The 18,553-nt window shown below is 38.5% G+C and overlaps 1 protein-coding gene across 1 annotated transcript in view; it reads left to right on the top strand.

Moving 5' to 3' along the window:
* LOC146678143 (neural-cadherin-like) overlaps positions 1 to 18,553 on the top strand; it is a 334,730-nt gene that overhangs the window by 151,790 nt on the left and 164,387 nt on the right. Inside the window, exons 14-17 of the mRNA XM_085410097.1 lie at positions 2,804 to 2,931; positions 3,147 to 3,333; positions 7,687 to 7,830; positions 18,425 to 18,545. Of these exons, the coding sequence (XP_085266223.1) occupies positions 2,804 to 2,931; positions 3,147 to 3,333; positions 7,687 to 7,830; positions 18,425 to 18,545 (580 nt within the window). The remainder of the gene's footprint in view (positions 1 to 2,803; positions 2,932 to 3,146; positions 3,334 to 7,686; positions 7,831 to 18,424; positions 18,546 to 18,553) is intronic.

Below are 18,553 nucleotides of genomic sequence, written 5' to 3'. Positions count from 1 at the left end.
TCCTCCTCACTGGTTCTTGGTACTGCCTGCGTTTCAACTTTTGGCTTATAACTTTCTGTCTTTCTTTTTGTTATGGTTCAAGGTAAGTGATGTGAAAAAAAAGCCCAGTTTTTTTGTCCAGTATTGAGCGCTCTAATGCACGCTTTGATCCTCATTTTGTCCCAAACTGGGGAAAAATAGTTGCGATATCGAAAACTGTGCAAAGACATAATTGGTTGCTGTTACAGTAAATATAAAGACTAGCATGATTTCGCCACTTTATGTCCCACTGTGCTGATACTCATCCCTTATGATGATGAGAATTGGTTGAAAGCAGTTACTTTGCAAACCAGTTGTTTCATTTTTGTTTTTTAGAAGATTTTATGGCATCATAATCATGTGAGATTTGCCAGTCTTTAAGCTGTGAGCTTACAGTGAGCTTACAGAGAAACCACAGATGGTTTGGGTAAATTGGCATACTTGACTCGTAATTTGCTTACTTTCAAAGCCCCTCAGACTGCAGCTTGTTTTTCCTTTTCAGTGCTTTCTGTGTTTTGTGTTTCATTGATCCAGTAGGTTGAAGTTAGTCTTCATCTAGTCACCTGTCAGATATTGCTTACCCTTTTCCATTTTCCAGATGGTCCTTTGTAAGAAAACACTTGGCACCAAAGGGCAGTCAAACCAAATCCTCATCTGACTGGTTTTTGGGTTTTTTCAGTTTTCATGACTTTATATTATGTTTGCATTATGAAGTGGAAAAGAGCCACTTTGGTGAGATGCTTCAGGTAACAAACCAAACAGCACTGCACAGGGGTTTCTAATACTCTGATAGAAGTTATCACAGATGCACTTATTTTAGATTTGTCACAATGATTAAAATGTGTTTTATTTTATTTATTTATTTTTACAGATGTTTAAAAACAAAGTGACCTTTTTCTCTTCACTTTTGTCTACAGCAGCAGTGCTTTGCAGCAGCCTGTTAATAGCAATGCGAATTGTGGAAAAAAATCAAGCTAATTACAGAGCAAAATAAAATGAAGTTCTAATTGCAAACAGATTGTTTGAAAGTTTGTTGCATGTGGCTCCATGTGACCTGACACTGACACGAAGGCTGCTTTATTGTGCTGGAGCTAAAGTGGTTCTAACACAAATTCCATTTACAAGTGATCAAAATTTATAGAGTATTTCTGAACATCTGGGGTTTTTTGTTTTATTAAAAAAAGAAGCATATAAGTGTAGGTTTAAAAGATCTTAATTGTACAAATAAATGTAAAGCAACCAGGAGAGGAAGAATATGCTCTGTGCATTTGGTGCTGCCCAGAAACACTGCTGCCAAACTGCAGTCAAACGCTAACATGTGGAAAGTAGGAAACGAAAAGTAGTGAAAGAAGCCATCTATGTCCACTGTGAGCGACCATCTTTGAACAGAGGCGGGGGTTTACGACACCAACTCTCTGCCATCTATAATCCAGTTTTGAGATCCCTTCCCAGACGCCTTAACGCCCACTCACATCCTGGGCCATCTGACCTCAGGAATTCGCATGATGAGGTGGGGCCAGGTTTCACAATGAACACACCCGAAACTCTGGCTGATTGGGACCCACGCCCAGTTTCACACCTTGGCTCAGGCGGGATCAGGAGGATCATCAGGGGGTCCTTTTGTCCCTCTGTGGGGGGGAAACTCCCACTAGGTTTAAATCTGGGACTCTCCACCATTTGACCTTAGAACTGAGGAAGCTTCTCGGATGAGAGGTGAAACGTATTTAAGCAACTTAAAGAAGTCCAGACGCTTTTCTTTGCAAGCTCCTTTGACTACGATGACCTGGATGACTGAGAACCTTCACAGACATGAAACGAAAAGTATTTTTGCCAGTGAATCACCAGTTGAATAAATATAATTAGAATAAAATTACTGTTGTTTCTTTAGTTGTTTTTGAAGGAGAAAAAGGAGCTTAAGTTATTGTAAGCAGGTGAGGATGTCAGAGGTCTGTTGTGCTCATTTCCAGCTCTACATTTCCTTTTTTTAGACTCAAGTAGCTTTGCATGACTTGCTGTACATAATAAACATAGTTTATCTTACACTGAGTGCTGCTGTAGCAGTTCATCTTGTTTGAACCAAGATTTTTTTGTTTTGTTTTAAACTTCTGTGACTTTTATGCTATATATAGATATTGTTATACCCAGGGCTGCACATAAGTGGTCCGCAAGTGCGCGTTCGCTGTCAAAATAAAAGACGAGCACCAGATAAGACGTTGCAACGCGCATTTGCGTACATAAGATTTTCTGGAGGAGGACGGACATTTGCTCAGAACTCTTAAAGATGTCGAAGAAGCATCTTCGACATCTGTAAGCAATTACTTTGGTGTTCCTCCACCGCAAAAGAAGAGCATATTCCCGGAAATTCAGAGAATATGCGCTTCTTTTGCGGTTTGAACTCCTTCTGACGTTTCTTTGGCGGTGGGGGAACACCAAAGTAATTGCTTACAGAGCTTGCTTCTTCGACATCTTTAAGAGTTCTGAGCAAATGTCCGTCCTCCTCCAGAAAATCTTACGTACGCAAATGCGTGTTGCAACTTCTTATCTGGTGCGCGTCTTTTATTTTGACAGCGAACGCGCACCTGTGGAACACTTATGTGCAGCCCTGGTTACACCTTCTTTCTTCCTCTGAAGCAGCAGTGATAATCAGTGTGAAAAGTAAGACTAGCTTGTCCCCTTCAGAAAGCCCATCGCTTATCTGTGACATTTCTGTTAAATCCAGTAGATCTCAAATGGAGAAGCATTTTTATTTAACTCTGAGCACTATCTGTATTTCTTCCCTCTCCAGATGTAAATGACAACGTCCCTTTTTTTACTTCATCCATCTACGAGGCCTCGGTCACTGAAGGAGCAGAGTCGGGAGCTTTGGTTTTCCAGGTTTCAGCTAATGACCTGGATTTGGGCCCCAATGGCAAGGTGAGAACAAATCCACACGTTTACACACAAATCATTGTAAAGAGTAATGATGCATCCTTGGTTGAAATGAATGTTTTTGAATTTCTGCTCTGTATTATTTTCATTCTGCTTTTCATTATTCAAGAGGTCTTCTTCCTTGCTGTGCAAATTTGCACTAATTAACTCAGTTTTAGCATCTGGCCTTCTGTATAATTGTGTCTGCCCCCACCTCCCAGATCTCTTACTCCCTGCTGGAGGATCGCAGTGGGGACCATCAGTATTTCCGTATCGACCCAGAGCTGGGGTTCATCTACACTCAGGCCGTATTTGACCGTGAGACCAAAAGCTCGTACCTGTTGGAGGTTCAGTCTGTAGATGGATGGGAGTCAGCGCGGCCCGGCAAGCATGGGCAGCCCAACTCTGGTAAATAAGACCAACACTACACAGAACATCTTGTAACTGGATCTATAACTAAGTTGTGATTCCTGTTGTGTTTTTGCTAAGTTTCTTCAGTACTGAGCCTGACTCTTAATAACAACAATTATATAAAGCTGCCAGGTAGGACCTAGGTTTAATTCCTTCAGCTGTCCACTAGTCTAGTTATGATATGCACAACGGAGAAAATCATTTGAATGTAATATTTTGCAGGTTTTAGTTAAATTGTTAGTATGTGTGACAATTTCATTTTGGAGAAAGAAAATGTGCATTTTTTTTTATTGGATAAAATGGATATTAACAAAGTTTATCTTTGAGGACATAATTTGCAGTTGAAAAGAGGTGATCAATCGCAATCTATGGTATTGCAATACTCAACATATTGCAAAATGTTAAGAATCACAATAATATTGTACTGAAGTGACAATATCACATCATTCGGGGTCTGTTTAGTCCCACCTGTACTGTTAGCATTGACTGTAATACTGCTAAGAAATGTTTGTTGCACTGAATGAAGAGCAGGTGAAACAACATTACACCAGGAAAAGTGTTTAGTCAGAACCTATTTATGCTAATGACTTTTATATAACCTGCGTGAGCTCAGATTGTAGAAATGCAAACCTATCGATGTAATGGATATGAGTCGTAATCTACTTTGCGTTTGTGTAGCGATGGTGGCTCCTCATATAGTGACTGCAAAATAGAGCGAGCACAGAGGAGGAGACGGCTGCAGATAGCTGCTCCGTACTCTTCAGTCTGAAGCTCCAAATCTTCATTGAAGGCAGCAGTAATCTCTGTTTTCCTTTCTGTCGCTTTCCCACATCTGCTCATCTCTCTCTTCGAAAGGACCAAAGGCCACCTTTCTCTTTCCATCTTTCTCTCTTGCACCCCGTCTCCCTCCATCTCTCTATTTCTCTCTCATTTGCTGCCAGATGAAATGCATACATGCGCTGGCTGAATATAGACGCGAAGAAACGAACAGATGTTGAGACAGATGGGTGGATGGAGAGAGGTGTTGAAAAACAGCAAAAACACACCAGGATGTATTTTTAATAAATATGATCATAGATTATTAACAGACCCTCTCTCTCGGTCTGACTCACTGACATTTGTGGCAACGTAAACAGAAGTTAAATATTAAGAAGAGGAGAGGCGGCAGGAAAGCTGCCAGAGTTATTTATTTGTTTCTGTCATATTAATAATAAATGAGGTGGCATGAAGGAGGATGGATGACAGGCAAATTAACAGATACTTATCACTGATGCAAACACCCACAAGTGAATGTAACAGAGACTTAAAGTGGGAGGAGCTCTGGTTCCACATGATTTTCTTCTGGGAAAAAAAACATGCGACTGACAGTGGAAGCACTTCTCGCCATCAAAATTCTGGAGGCGCCATGAGTGTTAGTCTACTTACTTTTTCTCTAAAAAAGTAATCCTGTTACTTTACTGATTACTTATTTTCAAAAGCAATTAGTTACTTAGTTACTTTTTAAAATCATTATACACAACCTGAATGCGTAATAAAGCAACAGACCTTTCAGCCCAATTCTATTTTTTCATCATATAAAATTGAATCAAATGGAAAGCCTCTTTTTAGAAATTGTTTTGAGTTTTAATCTTTTATTTTTTTCACATTGCATTAAGCAAAAATTGCATCATATGCAACAGTCTTTGACTTGAAGAAATTCTATAACTTTTAATCCTATTTTCTGCATATTTCAGCATATAAAATAAAATAATGTTTCGTGTTTACACTCTTTCAAATAGATGCAAGTAAAACACAGCAAAAAATAAATAAAATCAAAGACTCAGCGGCACTAAGTCCTGTTGCTCTTAAATTTATTTTCACTTGTTTAGCAGGAGTGGGGCAGGTGGAGCTTTGCCGAGTGCAGCAGCGGTCTGTCAGTGGGGGGATCCGGGGGTTTCTCTGTGAATTTCACATTCCCGTGGCAGCGTGCTCTGTACTTGCTCGGATTTGAAGTTTAAATTTTCACTGTAGAAAGAAGTTTTCTTCCCATGCAGGCTGTACAGCGGATGCTAATGTTTTGGTCACTTTTTATGGTCTAAAACTTAAATTAATGTAAGTACATCCACGCTTTGGATTACAGTAACGCTTTACTTGTAACTGCCAGCAAGGCAGATTTTTATTTGGATAGACATATGCAAAATGAAAGATACATTTCTCAGTAGCAAAGATGGTTTAAACCAGGGGTGTCCCACTCCAGGCCTTGAGGGCCGGTGTCCTGCAGGTTTTAGATGTGTCCTTAATCCAACACAAAATTATAAATGGCTAAATTACCTTCTCAACATGTCTTGAAGTTCTCCAGAGGCCTGAAACTAATCATTTGCTTCAGGTGTGTTGACCCAGGGTGAGATCTAAAACCTGCAGGACACCGGCCCTTGAGGCCTGGAGTTGGACACACCTGGTTTAAATGAAAAGTGTCACATTAGTGATCATATTGGACATTATTTAACGGATAAAGGTTCATTCTCACAGAAAATATAGACTTGAGAAAAGTATTTGGTCCCGAATAAATAAATAAATAGTGTAGGCTCTTGTACAATCATATTTTGGGAAGGAAAAAGGTCTTATAGTCAGGATCTAGAAAAGTGTGGAAGTGCCTTTAGCTAACTTGATCTCTGACCTCAGTAAACATTTTACTGATGATTTTATTGCCTTTATTATGAGTTTTAAGTGCAACTGAAGACAGCATGATGTTCATTTCATAATTTTAGATCTCAATTAGATTAAAAGCAGGCTATGTTTTAGGGAACAGGTAGCTTTGAGTTTCAGGCCCATACATTGCTTATCCTGTCCTTTGGCAGTTCAGTCCCTGGCTGTTCCAGTCTGCATGCCAAAGTATTCTTGGGTGAGACACTGAACTCCAGTTTGCTGTCTGATGCAGCCATCAGAGTGTGCGTATTGGATAGAAAGCACTTAGGTAGAGCATAGGTAAAAAAAAAAAAAAAGAGCTTAAATGAATGGGTGAAAGAGGCAAGTTGTATAAAGTTCTTTGAGTGCTCAAGTAGAATATGCATTTTTATACATTCAGTAGTCAAAAAAGTCAATTTATGACTGCTGAAAAGACAAGAGCATTAACAAGCCTTAATGTGGACTCAGTGTAACTCATCTCAACTGGAATTACAAGGAATTACAGTGCTTCCTCTGGTCCTCAGAGAAATTCAGCCATAGTCACAAGTACAATCTATGGCTTAGAGCAAAAAGCAGCTTTGAATGATTAGATTGGTGGATGTTCGGAATAAGCTTTATATAAGATAGAAAAAGGAGCTTATATTGCTTCCCCCTCTAAATTGTGGCTTTGGTGTAGTAGTACATCATCCATCCATCCATCCGTCTTCTTCCACTTGTTCCATTCAGGGTCTCTGCTGGTCTGGAGTCTGTCCAGCTGTCATTGGCTAACAAGTGGGATGCTATGTAATGTTATGTTTTGTAAAAGAGTTTTATCACTTTTATACCAGTGAAGACTTTTAGCATTTCAGGTAAGCAAGGTCAGCATATCGGGTAGCAACATCATCCCAGCACACATAAATTGCTTTGCAACACCAAGAGATGTTGCAAACTAGAGACAACAGACAGTCAATTAGTCAGAAAGGATAATTCTGATTAACACTGTTTTCAGAGGCACAAAGCTGCTACTCGCAACTCGTGTTGGGGTGGATTTGGGTTCATAGTTTTAACACATGCATGGCACGAAAGTGTGAAAACATGGATGAGTGGGCATCATTAACAGATGAGAGGGAGGATAAGGGGATGACTGCTACATCTGCTTTTCCACTTCCTGTATTCATGTTTCGCCTCTTCTTACCTTTTTCTCTCCGACAGACACTTGAAAAGCTCTGGCATCTGTGACTTGCTTTGTTATAGCTCCAAGGGCTGCATTAGCTTGCTATTTGTGCCGCGAACTGTATACCAACTCTTCCACCCTGGTTTAAATATTTTATCTCATCTTAAAGCTGTATTGCAAATTATGCTCGTTTTGATACAGATATCAAAGGAAATATGGTGTGTTGGGTTGCTCAACTGCTGAGCGTTACACTGATCCCCCCAGGGTGCTTCATACTCTGCTTCAGCCTGTGGTTGCATGCTGTAAAGAAGCAGAACCAGCTGAATTTACCAGTAACACAGAGTGAAAATGTGGAGACAGATGGCAGATATAAAAGCACCGGAAAGACAACAATTATATATATTGTGAATGCATGAAGAAAAGTCTACCTTTTTATCTGCATCACTGCAAATGATAGTTTCCTTTTAAAAAGGTGATGGAATAAGAACAGCCTCATCTTAATAATAGTGTCTCTGTCTTACTTTTTTTTCCAGACACAGCATACGTACGCATTTTTATTAGCGACGTCAACGATAACAAGCCGGAGTTTGCACAGGCCTCCTATGAGGTCGATGTGGATGAGGACGCTGATGTGGGCTTTGCCATTCTCACAGTCAGCGCCAACGACGGGGACGAAGGTGGGTGGCACGGATAAAGGATTCTGTATGTACTTGTGCATTTCGGAATTTTGGGATATGTAGGAGTGATGATGGCGATGGCACTGTATGTTCAATATTGAGCACATTTTCTCCAGCTCATTGCTGAAGTGTTTTGCTTTCCCTTCACCAAAGAAAAACTTTCACCCTTCACTGCTTTTGTCTAACCCCCTATTACTTTGAGGAAAGGTTTGCAGTGTAAAACATGTAATAAAAAAAAACTGCAATACGAGAGGTTGAAACAGAAAACTGAACTCTTTTAATAAAACCTTTCAATGGTTTCAAAAAAAAAACATCTTTACTGTAGTCAAGGATTCTTATTCTTACTACAGCCTTTAAATTCCTGCTATTAATGTTGTCATTTTTTAAAAGTCATCAGTGGCAAATGGGTTTTATTCTAAAATAAACACTGTTTTCATTTGAGAAGGTGGTCCTGAGTTGATGTACCAGGTACTTTTAATTCCAGACATCTTAAAGACTGGTTCATCCTTTCACTGAACTTCCCTAATTAAAACCACTAATTATGGAGCCATGTTAGGATATAAGAGCTTTCCAAAGTCCCAAAATGAAAAAATTTATCTTTGTGGGGGAACACGCCAAGAAACTCAGCTGTCATGGCCAGAGGCAAATGTCAGCTCATGACAGAAAAGACAAGACCATAATTGCACTCAGGAAGAACACACATCTCTAACAGCTAATATTTAATGCATGTTTCCTGAAGTGGTAGCGACAGCAAGGAACAAAATCTACAGATTGTAAATAAAATAAAATATTAAATGCTCACTATAAGCAGCCAAAGCTATTTACAGTGGTGGGTGACTGAAACCGAGCTGAAAGAGAGTCTACGAGTCACGTTTGGACTTACTTGGGCAGAGAGAGGCGTGTGGGAAACAGTAGCTCTTTTTTGGCTATCAAAGCAGAGTGAATTAATGCCTTTGAGATAAAGAAACTGAACTGGAGTTTAAAAAATTAATAAAAAGAGCTTGTATGTAATACCGGAAAGATTCCCTCTATATTTATTTAACACTGTTTCATTTGACTTTTGAACATGAAAAGTTGAAAACTGATACATGTTCATCATCATAAGGTCAAAGGGGACCTAATTATGTTCATTTCTAGCTCCATATTTTTATTCCTGGATTCTTGGACTAGAATAGGTTTACATATCACAACTCCTTAGTTCTGAAGTAAACTGTAGTCATGGTAAAAAGTAGTAGTACACCTGCTTTCACTTCAGGTTTCATATCGGGGGGGAAATAGAAATGATCTAGTCTTCCCTGGTCTGTCTCTCTCCATGTGTTTGCTCCATGTGTTGTCCAATTATTTGGATTTTCTCTGTATTATTGTAGGGTCTGTACCATACAGTATAAAGTGCTTTGATGCACTTTGGTGCTATATAAATAAAACTGAATTGAATTAATAAAAACTAAGCCCAAATGCAGAAGTAGTGTGTGAAAAACTGAGTACATCTCTTGATATAACAGCTTGTTCGAAACACTTTTAGTAGCAATAACTTAGAAGTAATCATCTTCTGTGTCACCACAGCATTTCAGTCGGGTTGATGTCTGGACTGGGCCTTTGCAGCACCTTGATTCATTACTTTTTCAGCCATCCAGTTAGGATTTGCTGGTTTTTGGGATTATTGGCCCATGGCATGAGCCAACTCGGGCCAAGCTTCAGCTGTCGGCCAGGTGGCCTAACATTTGACTCTAGAAGACTTTGGTATACAGATGAGTTCATGCTCAACTCAATGACTGCAAGGTGCCCAGGTCTCTGGCTGCAACACAAACCCAAATCATCACCCCTCGACCGCTGTTCTTGATGTTCTTGTTGGTGTGAGATGTTTATGCTGATATGCTGTGACTGCAAACATGGTACTGTGCATTATGTGTACTTTGGCATGCAGACCGGAACGGGCAACGATCGAATCCAACAACCTTCCCTTTAGTAGATAACTTGCTCTGCTTCCCAAACTACAGCTGCCCCAATATGATAGGGTTGTGCTGTTCCTCTGAAGTTGTATTTACCTAATTTTCAGACCTGCAAAGAAGTAGATTATTTTTTATTATGTCCTGAAGAACAGAGAGAGCTGTGTATAATAGGTCCTCATTAGAGTAATAAATGCAGTTTTTGCAACCAACATGGATTTTCAGCCACCACAGGCCAATTGTATTGATTTATTTCCATATGATGAGATTAACATTGACTTTTCTTTTGTGTCCATATGTAGGGTTTCAGTTCTTTACACTTTATTTAATTCAGTTTTTACTAATGTATTAATAAGTGACAAAACTTAGTAAATACATTAGAAACATGGATATAACATAACCAACAAGACAATAAAAGCAAGCTGGCTGACTTGCTACAGTGTGACCGGTTAAACCAAGAAGAGCATAGTACTTTTAAAAATACGTCTCATGTAACTTGCATAAAGCCCTATTTTATAACTCAGTGTATTCAGTTTTGATATCTGTTTTCTGTAATAAAACTTTAAAACCGGATTTACAAATATGCCCCTGTTCATGTTACTTTTAAACAAAAAATAGTTATTTTGAACTTTTTGAAAGGCAGAAAAATATCATCCGTCTGAGAAAAAGAAATAGAAACACAGATGCTAGAAGCTCTTTATAGCTTGTAGCAGCTATATAATAAATTTAACTTTCTTCCTTTTTAAGATCTATTGAATGACAAAGAAGATTCCAAAAATTAGAAAGGAAACCTTCAAAAGATAATGTAGAAAGAGGTGTTTATGAATATAGTATATAAACTTACCTGCGTCTGGTTTCATTTGGCCTGGAATTTGCACAGATTTATTTCTAGTGTTATTCAACAAAGAGCTTTACACTTATAAGCCACACCCACACATTGACTCACATTTCCTGCAGTTTTATTTGTGTTAGTCTGATCACTGCTCATTTGTCAGCAAGCTTCCAGCAATCTGCCACTGTTGACTCAAACAGGAAACACAACTGCTGCAACTGAACTTGCGTGCAGTGATTTTTTTTTTTCACCGCAATCCAGATGTTGTAGCCAGTCTTCTGCCTTAACTGTCGTTTATAATTGCACCTGTAATTCAAATTGAATTGATAAAATGTTTCTGCCTACACTGACAGGCTCCACTTTTCACTTCTAGGCTTTTTTTTAAAAACATTGTGCACATCTGGAACATATTACGTGCCAGTTAGGGATCGCCCAGGAATCGGAAGCAGTGCCTGTGTTACAGACAAGAGAGGAAAATTAACTGTCAGGGCTGCATTAAAAAGGGGGGCTGACTCTTTGGGCTTCCGTCATGATTCAGACCACTTCAGTTTCACTCAGCGCAGAAATGGTGTTCGTGTATTTACCAGTGGTAGTGTTTTTGCCGATAAAACGTCCAGTGAATTAAACCTGTAAGCAAGTCGCTCACAATCCTTTTTAAAAACCAAAGCTATTCACTATTTAGATTTATTTATCATTAAATAATTTTTTCTTTTCCAAAACGGTAAAAATAAGCCTTAGAGAAGTAATTTTAAATTTCTGCTCATCAGTGCTTGCCTTAATATGCACACACACACACACACACACACACACACACACACACACACACACACACACACACACACACACACACACACACACACACACACACACACACACACAGAGCAACAGACTGCTGGAGTTCAGAATAAAGTTACCACCACAGGGAGCTGTAATGTGTGTGCATGCTTGATTTTTCTTCTTTCCTTGTGAGGAGTGCAGAATGTTAAGTTAATGAAGGAGGAAAAGAAGGAGATTGTTGAAGTGATTTCTACACTGCTGCCAGTAATGAGGACGGAACGATGCCTGTTCATATCACACAGCTAATATATAGTAGTTAGCCACAGTCATTAACAGTCCATGTAAAATAATTGCTGAAACCACTAGAGACAAGTGCAGTTTGAAGATGTAAAATGTTTGCATAGTTTCAAATGGCAATTTTGAACCTCTAGCGCACACTCTAGTTAATGACTCCTTTGATTGTCTGACATCTTTAAGAATGTTTAATTTCACTAAATAGCAAATCAAAAAGAAATAATAGCTACAAAAGTTCTTAGTGACACAAGCCCACTGGCAGTAGTACCCCCTTTTCCAACTCCACTGCAAGAACTTGAAACATCATAGTCCCTAAACTGTTTTTAAGGCCTCTTTTAGTAATTGCAGTTTTTAGGTACTTTCCCAGACTAAGAGGAAGTAATACAGTGTACGATGGCTGGTCAAATACTTGACTGCAGCAGCAGCAACTTCCATTAAATAGTGTTAAACTTGACTGAAACACTGGCCATGTTAACAAGAGCACTTACCATTCTTGGGGAAATGAAGAGGAGGAGGAAACAGGATTAGAGAGAAATAAAGGTGAATGACAAAAGGTGGCGTTTCATTACCAGCTGCAGAGTTTCTGTTTGCAGTGCAAAAGCAAAGAGAATCAAAAGGTGTAGTTTAAGGAGAACCTCCCCAGCAGTTACTTACCCCAACACTAGTTTCATCAAAGGTGATGTTTTTCTCTCTCCATGAAAGCTGAGTGCTGTTTAACTGGTGACTCGTGTCGCTGAATGTTCAATACAGCATAATTGAATATTTACTTTGATACTATTTTGTCTACATTACAATGACTTGAAAGGTTTGTTAGATCAAATATCAATTAAAAAAATCTCAAAACAAATCCCAAAATGGAAAATACTTTAAATTTGACTTTATGTTTTGATTATTGTATTTGTCTAGCATAAGATTACATAACAATAAAAATAAAAATAGAAGTAGTTATGGTAGTCTATGGTATTAGACAGTGAAAAACTGTAAAAAGGCATTCATTTGAACTGCCAATAGGTCAAAAGTCAAAGTCAGCTGTATTGTCAAAGACCATATGTACAGTCATACACAGGAATTTGAAATTGCAATGCTCCCATGGCCCTCAGTGTACACTAAAACAAAAAGATAAAAATAAAATAGGAGTCTTATGTACAACACAATGAAAAGCTACATTTCTACATGATCTTCTTTGTTTTTACTTCCTTAATTAACAAATTAAGTGAATGAATTATAATAAGATGATAACATTTTGAGTAATTTAATGTTTAAGTGACCGTGAACACTTTGCTTTCAATTGTAGGGTTATTTATACCATAAATGGTTAAGTTTAAACAGGACTGCTTAACATAACTTGTAGTATTATATATGCAACTAAAATGATTTTAACAAACATATGTACTGCACTTTTAATCTGCTGTGGAAAATTGCATGAAAATGATATAATGTTTTTAACAGCGACATATTATTTTTGTTGAATTCTGAATACGTCGGCGCTCCAAGTCTAAAATCTTTTTGTTCTTATTTCCAAAATTCTTTCTCTACCTCATTTAATCAATGCAAAGCATTTTTAATAAAATCTATTAGAAGCTGATCAACAAACGTTCCCCTAAATGCAATTACGCATAAAGCCAAGGTCTGCATCTCAATCGCTGTTGCATCTACCACCCTAATGTTAATATGAAAGGGAAAGGAGAACCCTCTGAAGACGAGATGGGATTCACAGCTTATTAATGAGATGAAAGTCAAGGAAGAGGAGAGGAGAATGCTCTAATCCAGATCGTTTTGTACCATCTGTCTGTTTTCATTTTAAATGAGACATTAGGGGATATACGTAATTGCATCCTTTCGGTTCACTCGCATTCTCTGTTTTTTTAGTTTGTCTGAATCACTTAAGTATTTGGAAAACCGCTGAGACCTAAAGGGGGAAAAAACACAGCAGAGGGAGTGATACAGCGGTTAAAACAAACAAACAAATGGAGAGAAAATTAATGTTTTTCCCAGCTGTGCCAATTTTAAAACTCCCATCTCCCTAGGTGCTGTATTTCACTTAAACTGTAATATGCAGACAACAAAACACAAATCGAGGAGAGACAGACGCACAAATCTGTGACTCCAGAGGATGTTTTCTGGACTTATCTTAACCTTAACTGCTTATTCCCTGATCCAAGCCTAAACCTTAAAACACATATTAACCTTGATTTAATCATTTAAATGAGATGGATTTGTTTTTGTCCCCTATTAGGAAGAAACTTATTCATAATTTAACCTAGTAAAATGATTTACGCTCCCACAAAGTGAGAAATACTTGGAGCACACAAAAAAACACAAAGACGAGTGTCAGGCCATTTTACCTGATTTGAATCCAATAGAACACCATTGGGGCAATTTGGAGAATTCCCTTATGAAGAAAGTAAAAGAGCATCAGAGAGAAGAAAAAATGCCTCTAAGGAACAGCAAAACAACTCTCCATAAATCAGTGAAACCCCTGAAAACACAAGTAAAAAATGGAACATCCACAAAGAGGACTGAGATATTTCACCGCAAATAAAGATATAAACGAATTTCTTTTGTATCTTATATTCACATAAGATTATCAGCGACGTGGTAAATAACCAAAGAAAGTCCAAAACACTTAGTGGCGACTGGTGAAATAACCCCTTGTACACTTTTCTTAACTTAAAAGCAAACAGTGACAGAGAAGAGTATGGCTGATAGACATATGACAAGATGGTCATTACATTAGAGGGTTACCAAGGCAACCCGAGCCTGACACATCTGCTAACAACAAGCTATCAGCTACAAAGTGATGTGCGATGGGCAAAATGCTGCCTGCATAGACATCCCTTTGGTTAAAACTCTAGTTAAGGCCCTCCTGTGTTACATGTGGAATACTCCCTGGTTTCCTGAATTTTGAGATGTTTTTAAGTAAGTTTCTATAATTATCAATTTAACAGTGTAAAGCTTTTTGCAGACTGTCAGGACAGACACTGTGTTTGTGTGTTTATTGTTTTTGTTTGTTTTTTGTGTGGTCCAGATGCTGTGATTGTCATAGAGACCTAAATCTGTTTACGAAATTTCATCATGGGAGTGTTTCTTCCTCATGAGGGGGAACTCTTTAGAAACCCTCATGTGATACTGGCAGTGTGTTATGAATTACCATCATGCACTTATCTTGCTGGTTTCTGAATACTAGAAATTAATCCTGTTACACAATATTCTAGGACACACACACAGCGATCCACTATTTTGTATTCATGAAATGCAACCTAGTAATGCTACAACCTCTGTGCATTGCTATCTGGACTTTGCAGTCAGCAGGTTCTCCTGGCCAGGTTTAGGCCAAAATCTGGACCCCAACACAACAAATGTATCTCGGTGTAATCCAGTGGTTCTCAAACTCTTTACATCGTTCCCCACATGGCAGGAAGAAATATTTTCACGCCCCATCTAAACAAAACAATGACAGAAAAGCCTAGCTGCAGCTTTATTTAGATCATAAACTCATTCACAATCAATCCTTCAGTACTTTTTGTTTTAAACAAACAACTTTCCTTTCAGACAACTATTTGTAACTTTTGTCACTAGACTGCTTCATCAGACTGCACCATTTCTTCAAAAAAGCAACACATTAAATAGAATATGAACATTGCCAAACATGGGAAATAAAGTTCAGTCTTAGTCTTGTTAAAAAAAAGGAAAAAAGACATCCAGAAATTTGTTAACAGAGATGAAAAATATATAATTTAGTGAGGGTTTAATACTAATCACTCTTAGTGGCTGCAGTGAGCCTGTTTTTGACAGCAGAGCTGTGGTGGGGCGTGGTCTGCGGCGCGGAAGCGGGGGAGGTGGATGCACCTGAGCAGCGTCCCCAATAACGCCTCACCGGCGTGCCAAAGTAGGTGTCCCAGTCAAAATTTGTTTCCTTTGCATCAGGAGCATTCACTGTGCAGGGAGAGCGGATCCATCTGACTCTGCCTCCGTTACAACATACTAGACGTGGGAGTAATAAACCGTTGTGGTGAAAAATTGTGTTGTTACATTACCGTTCAGTTTGGGGGTTACAACAGAACTTGGTACATTGATTGTTCTCACGTATTATCAGACGGGATTGTTTCAATAAACCAAGGACATTTTGACTGATAATTATTTGTATTCTTCTCTAACTGTACAGAGCTAAAACCTCCAAAATATCAGGAGTAGTTAGTCATTATCAGAGGTGTTTGTGAACTAAAAATCAGGAATGTGGGATACTGTTTGTCCGTGATTTGGACAGCCCAGTGCGTGCTCCCGACGAAGGGGAAACAAATTCTGTCGTGGATACCTACTTTGGCACGACCTCGGACCACAGATTCGCACCTTTCAGTACACTCTGCAGCTATCTGTTGCAGCAGATCCACATATTATTAACATAACTGACGCAAATGTCTTTATTCCGCCGTAAAAGTGATTCTGATGTTAAACATTAGTTCCGCATGACTTTTCTGCCAGGTGATTTGCGCCCCACCTGTCAAAACTCTGGTCAAACTCTTTGAGAACCACTGGTGTAATCTGACCAAAGAATGTGCTCCTGATATTCATCAGGCTTCTTTTCATTTTCTTTGGCAATATTTAGTATTGAAGTATTGCATCAAAGCACTAGAGAGGGTTTATTTCTCGGACTATTAAGATATTACGCAGTGTCATTTAAACTCTGCAAGCTGCCAGAAACATTCATGTTAGGTCAATGTTTGATTCTAAATTGACAGTGAGATCGTTCATAGATTAGAGCCTGATTGAATGTGGGTTGTACTCTGAATTGTACAAGCCATGTTTGTGGTCAATACGAACTCTTATTTGCACTCGTTGACCTGGTAAGTCTGAAGTTATTGTTTTATGTATTGTTTTTTTTAAATGATTGAACAAGTAGCAGACTGCCCATAACGTTATTTATTTGGAGGAAATCACTTTTGATTAGTGGTACTACAGCTCTTTCCGGACCTCGTGATTGCTGCCGCAAACATTTTGCTCAGATTGTGGCAGTTCTTTCCAGTGTGGAAACATAATGTAGGTCCATAGGGTTAAAACTGAGAAAATTCTGAAGTTTAGAGGTAATTTTTACAATGCAAATTTGTAGGGTTTCTGTCTATACAGGTTTTCTAATTATTGTCTCATGTGTCTACGACCTGTGAGCACAGTTAGAACTCTGTTTAAAAGACACATAAAAAAGTACTTTACATATTGATAAATGGCATTTTATGCGATCTTGAACTGGGTGCACTCACTTTTGTTGTATTTTGCTACCTTTATATGAATTCCCACATGCGTCTTTGTTAATGTAAACACCACCGTCTGAATTCTGTTCACATTCCTCTGACAATAAGTTTACTTTGACTTCAGTAAGTCTGCTAACGGTGAAAGGTTTTATTCTTGGCTGCACAATAGGTGTTCTTTAGGACACAACTTTTCCAAAACCATCGGTATCATGGAAATCATTCATCTTCAGTTGAAAAGAGAGCTTAGTGTCATTTCCTTGAGAGTTATGATATTAAGAAAATATCCACAATTCGGCATTTATACAAAACCACTAAACAGCTTTCAGTGCAATGTTACTTGAATGGGCTGTAAATGGTAAATGGCCTGTATTTGTATAGTGCTTTACACAACCAGTCATCCACACATTCACACACACATTCACACACTGGTGGTGGCAGCTACATGTAGCCACAGCCACCCTGGGGCGCACTGACAGAGGCGAGCACCCAAGTCCTAACACTTACTTTGATGTCTTGTGCAGTTTGTTCACATCCATGCTCACAAGCAATACACACTACTTCTACCAAAGACTGCGCCCGACATAGAAAGCTAATAGATAACATTAACAACAACAATTAGGAGATGGATTGTATTTATTGGTATTTTTTGCAGTTTTCTGGCTTTGTAACAATGTTAACGCCCTTAAAAGCAATTTAAATCCCACTGTTGTCAGATTTAATAGCTTAAAAGGCTGGATTGCTATAATCTTCTGATTGATAATTGATGTTTTGTGATCAAGTATCTGGGATCCATCCAGGAATAATTGGTAGTACATTTGCATGCTGCACTTTTTAATTATTTTTAGTGAACAAGTGTATTTTTTAAATATCCCATAAAGAAGAACAAGTATTTGATTTAAAGTCTTCAGTTTGAAGAATAAACAGTATGCATAAATTTCTCTTTTTAAAAATGGGTGAATTTCTGTGTAGTTTGGAAGGATTGGTAGAAATAATTGGCACATATCTATTTGTATTGTTGGTAAAGGTCATAATTGATTTTGTGATCAAATTGTTAGAGTCAGAGGTAACGTAAAGCCTTTTTCTTTTCTGTGAATGGCTCTAAAATATCTGATTTTTACTTTTCAAGAGATTTCTTGTCACGTGGATGAAATTCTTACATGTTAGGCAATGGCAATCACCTCTGTAAGGACGGACGCTGGCTCCTTTTCAGATCTAAGACTTAATATCTGAATTCTGTTCTGTCAGCTAAAGCAGGCTGCTGTCTGTCCCTGTTAACTGAGACAGATCTTGGGTCTAGCAGAAACCAGCAGTACTGAGTGAAATGGGTACTGCTAGCCCGTGGGGGATCAAGCCTTCACCAAAGCTCTTTCTTTTTACAAATACAAAAACTAAACTCCATAACTTTTCCGCTCTACAGCTCCAAAAAGATTTACATACTATACTTTGGTTTATTTCTACTGTCACTGTTAATTTGTCTTCATCCTTACACTGGTTTGCAGGTGGAAACGCTAAGCTGCGGTACCAGATCACATCAGGAAACACAGGAGGGGTGTTTGATGTGGAACCAGAGGTGGGCACTATCTTTATAGCCCAGCCTCTGGACTACGAACAGAACAAACGGTAGGAAC

The sequence above is a fragment of the Rhamphochromis longiceps genome, linkage group LG1 (assembly GCF_057381845.1).
Source record: "Rhamphochromis longiceps isolate RC_006_pf linkage group LG1, R_longiceps_female_GT1.1, whole genome shotgun sequence".
NCBI lineage: Eukaryota > Metazoa > Chordata > Actinopteri > Cichliformes > Cichlidae > Rhamphochromis > Rhamphochromis longiceps.
This window is presented reverse-complemented; position numbering and strand designations above follow the sequence as displayed.